A 4413-nucleotide genomic window follows, 5' to 3' on the forward strand; every position below is an offset into this window, starting at 1 on the left:
ATTGAGGTTTAGAAGTACTCAAGGGTTAGTAAATGTTGACAGAATTTTCATATTTGGATGAACTACTACTTTAATTTTGTTTTATTTTTAATTTTGGCACATAGTTTGCAGTCATTTTCAATAATGAAATGCTTAATCAGATTTTTATTTGTATCTTATTATTAATTTATTTCAAATTGGCAGAATCCACAGAACTGATTTTGTCTATGAATCGCCCACCTGATCAGCATCTTCGCTTGCATCAGAACTGTCTTCAATCTCAGCATCTTCAGCTTTGGGTTTCTGCTGATGAACTGAAGAGAAATTCAGACATGTTACCACGTAATATAAAACACAGTGAGAAATATTAAAGGGGTCATATGATGTTGCTAAAAAGAACATTATTTGGTGTATTTGATGTAGTGCAATGTATTCATTACAGGAAACATGTTCTTTTAATAAGAAAACGTTACTTTAAAGTTGTGAGTCAGAAGCACCAGACTGTCCTTGCAGAGTAAGAATGGCTCCACTTTATAGCCTCTGTGCACAGCCAGCATAGACTATTCTCCATGTTTGCACTCCGTAAATGCTCTGAACACACTGTAATATTTGGGTTGAACCATTCTGGAAGTGTTGTGAATACAACCTGACCACTGATTTCTGATTCTGATCTGAGTTTCCAGCAACCGGAGGCAACTACAATGAGAATAACTGCTCCACCTTCTTTCTTTGCATAAACATTTGGGCAATGGTATGAAAACACACCCCACTGTGTGATGTAGGAAAGTGGAGGTACAAAGGTTTTTATGAAGAATATTTCTTTGGTTTTAGAGACTTTAGTCTTTGAAATTTTACAGACCTTCTTTATGCACCAAGAGCTTAACACTCTGAAGAGAAATTAAAATTTATATGACTCCCTTTTAACCCTGAACGTTCACCCTGGCAGTTTTACCCGCATCAGGCTCAGCAACATTTGGCAGTGAAGCTGTCTTCTTGGCTGGACTGGAAGTGTCCATATCCCAGTCCGATTCTGAAAAATAAATAAAGTTATCTAATCAGTATTTATATTTATTGAAATCACCACAAATTCTAAGATCTGTAGTTTCTGAGTTCTACCTTCACTCTCTGGCCTCTGATTGGAGTCCAAGCGCAGCCGTGGCAGTGGTTGGGGTTTTGAGCTGGCGTTTGGGTTGAGAGATCGTGGACTAGGTAGAGGTGTTGTGCTCGAGGTTGTGGGTTTGTTTCTCTCTGTATTGGCTTCTGTATGTTCACTGGTGTCTATGTCCTGTTGCTGAGGTGTTGTGGGTAGTGCGGAGGGTGCTGGGCTTTCAAAGATGGGTTCCTCTTCTAGCTTATGAACTGGGTAGTTCTTACTGGCTTTACTGGTGGTGCTGGCAGAGTCCCAGTCTGAAGCATCTATGTGAGGCAGTAAAAATAAATGAAAATGCAAACCTGAAAGAGGCTTCCTCAGAAAGAGTTTATAAATGTATATATTATTATCAAATATTTATATGTGTTCAGCCTTTTTGCCATTTGACAGAAGACAATGACAGTGTGTGGAAAAAGGCCAGGCAAACTGGAAACTGGCAAAAGGCAAACTGAAACTTCTGTCGCCCATGGAATGGGCTAGGCCTTGGCTCTAATATTATATCAGCAGAACCATCAATGAACTACTGGAAGTACACAGAGAATAAGTGCTTGAGTATCTGACCTGGAGGCCATTGGTGATTTGATTTTGTGTAAATTTAAGTCTAAAGCATGAACACATCAGAAAAAAAAATAAAAAAAATAAAGAATTCATTCAAATCTGATTTAGGAAGAATACAGGAAATGTTTTAGTAAAATAAAAACATCAAGATTACCTTCAAGATCATCAGCATCCCCCAAACCAAGCTCTTCCATTAGGTCTGTTAGAACAGAGATGTTTAAACAAGAAGCCAAACGTAACAACATAATTACATTTTTTAAAAAAGAAGATGACCTGTTTTCTTATTAGCTTCTTTTGAATCCATCAGCTTACTAAGAACAGAGACTGGCTCCCTTTTGATCACTTTGGGCTATGAGGGAAAAAAAAGTTACATTTATTATTAAATTCAGACGTTTCAAAGAATATTATTTATTTCTATTTTATGAATTCACATTAACATTTATGACTTTGTTAAATGCCTTTATCCAAAGCGACCAACTCTCTACCATTTGTGCTACATGAATATATTAATATTTTATCAGTATGATTCACTGTTATGGTGTAACTGCTAAAAATACAGGTTTTATTTAAACTTTATTTGGTAGATAATTTCAGTATGTTGTTGTTTAGTTAACGGTACATATTGACTTTATTAACAATCCGATCATTAATGTATTTTACCAAAAAAAGAAAAAAAAACAACCTGCATAGCAAAGTTGGTTCTTAATTTGAAAAAAAGCAAATCAAGTAAAAAATTTTGCCTACTGGCATTTCAATTTCCTTCTCTTCCTCTTCTTCTTCATCATCATCATCATCATCATCATCGTCATCGTCATTTCTTACAACTGAAAAGAAAGAAAAGAATGTTCAAACTCCCCTAAAACACAAAAATCAATGGACAAAGAAAAGCGTCCATGTTATGAATGCACAGGCATGCGCATGCAGTGATGGAGATCTCCCTTGATTCCTTTGAACTGGGGTTTGAGAGTGATCAAATATTCAAACACAATAAAGGTAATAGTTCATTTCAATTAACTCATTTTGTAAGCATGAGCAACAATAATGGACCTTTCCCACTAAAACATGAATTAGTCGAGCATCATGCAGTGTCACATCACATGCCTTGAATGCATAGATGACAACAGATGCAGAAGACAAGAGATCCGATGTTAATGTGAAGGCTGTAATGGTGATGATTAATCCAGCAGGACAACAGCAAATCATAAATGCCTACCCATCGGCCTGCAGCCTCCTGGCTGGCCTATACTTCTCAATAAATTAATGTTCCTCCCTCCTCTTACGAAGGAGGGAACGTATAAGTCTACAAAGAAATTCAATGAGATTAAGAAATGCAAATCTACAAATAACCTAAGAGTTTGCATAATTTGCACAGCAAGTCTTGTAAATACATCTGTTAAGCAGAAGCAATGGAAAATGTCAATCTTTTGCATATTTTCAAGCATGAAATGGTTGCAGAAGGCTACACAGACAAAGCTATTATGGTATTCCATTCTAAAATGCAATCACATTTTTATCTAGTAAAAAAACAAAAACACAAGACATGCCTTACATACCTTCAGTGTTCTCCTCACAAATACTGTACATAGATCTATGTGATTTGGCGGGAGTGTGTTGAGCACTGGCCTGTTTCTTCTGTGGGCTCTCAGAACCAGACTGCGAGGAGACAATGAGAGAACATCAGGATAAAATGTGTTTTATCAGATGACCTTAGAGACCTTAACAGAGAATCACAACCTGTTTTTTTTTTTTACATTATCAACGAATACAAATTCACCTCTACGTTTTTATTTTTAATATAATTTAACGTCTTGCGACTGACCTCTGAATCCCAGGGAGATTCGTCATTTTCATCATCTTTTTCAAGTCCCAATTCTGAAAGGAAATCTGGAAAAACATGCAAAGAACTTTATATGGTCATGTATATACTTTCACAGAATGCCACAAATGAAAAAAATCTTCCAAACCATAAAGGATGAAAATTTACCTCTTCGCTTCGCCTTGCAAGCACCACCATTTGTAGAATCTTTAGCCTTTTCACACATTTCCTCTGGTTCTTTCCGCTCATCTTCTTCTTCGTCCTCTGTAAAGACCTCGTCCTATACAAAGAAAACCAGCATAAATGACAAGCATCTTACACTCAAACCAGAATAAACAGTTGGCATAGAAGGTGTACTTCAACAAGATTAGACATATAAAAGTACAAAAGACACAAAACAAGTGGGATGAGCAAGAACACATTTTTCAGGACTACATCTTCAGTCTTTGTCCTCTTTCCATAGCTACCACATCTAAAAGCTATAACTACAAGCCACAAGTCAACACCTATCCACAAGCTATGGCTATACTAGCTATTATCTCCTGAGTACCTGCAATGATCCTTGCTTAGAACTTTTTTCCTTTACAGATTTATTAACAGTGTTCTCTTCATGCAACTTCTCAAGTTCCTCCCCGCCATCTTCTTTATCAGAATCAGAAGTGAGATCAACTTCATCTATGACGGTGTAGGGAATTTCTTCCTGAAGAGTGGTTTCTGGTTCAAGCACCTCTGTTGGACGTTCATCAGCAAACTCTATTGAAAGTTCATCCTCTCCTTGAGAATCATGGCTTGAATGTTGAGGAGATTCTGGATTTGTAGATTTATTGATGTCCTGTGAGTCATGATCAAGATGAATAAACGTTGAAGGTAATGGACTACAATGTTGGGGACTTGGCGAGTGGCTTGAGGA

General features: G+C 36.9%; 1 protein-coding gene across 1 annotated transcript in view; it reads right to left on the reverse strand.

Annotated features, from left to right (window-relative positions):
• Positions 1-204: 204 nt before the first annotated feature.
• LOC122324836 (glutamic acid-rich protein-like) overlaps positions 205-4413 on the reverse strand; it is a 7512-nt gene continuing 3303 nt past the window's right edge. Inside the window, exons 4-14 of the mRNA XM_043219523.1 lie at positions 4054-4277; positions 3672-3783; positions 3507-3571; positions 3241-3340; positions 2901-2987; positions 2432-2511; positions 1961-2036; positions 1842-1886; positions 1096-1395; positions 932-1009; positions 205-293 (exon numbers count right to left, since the gene is read on the reverse strand). Coding sequence (XP_043075458.1) covers positions 205-293; positions 932-1009; positions 1096-1395; positions 1842-1886; positions 1961-2036; positions 2432-2511; positions 2901-2987; positions 3241-3340; positions 3507-3571; positions 3672-3783; positions 4054-4277 — 1256 coding nt within the window. The remainder of the gene's footprint in view (positions 294-931; positions 1010-1095; positions 1396-1841; positions 1887-1960; positions 2037-2431; positions 2512-2900; positions 2988-3240; positions 3341-3506; positions 3572-3671; positions 3784-4053; positions 4278-4413) is intronic.

This window comes from Puntigrus tetrazona, chromosome 20 (assembly GCF_018831695.1).
Source record: "Puntigrus tetrazona isolate hp1 chromosome 20, ASM1883169v1, whole genome shotgun sequence".
Lineage (NCBI taxonomy): Eukaryota > Metazoa > Chordata > Actinopteri > Cypriniformes > Cyprinidae > Puntigrus > Puntigrus tetrazona.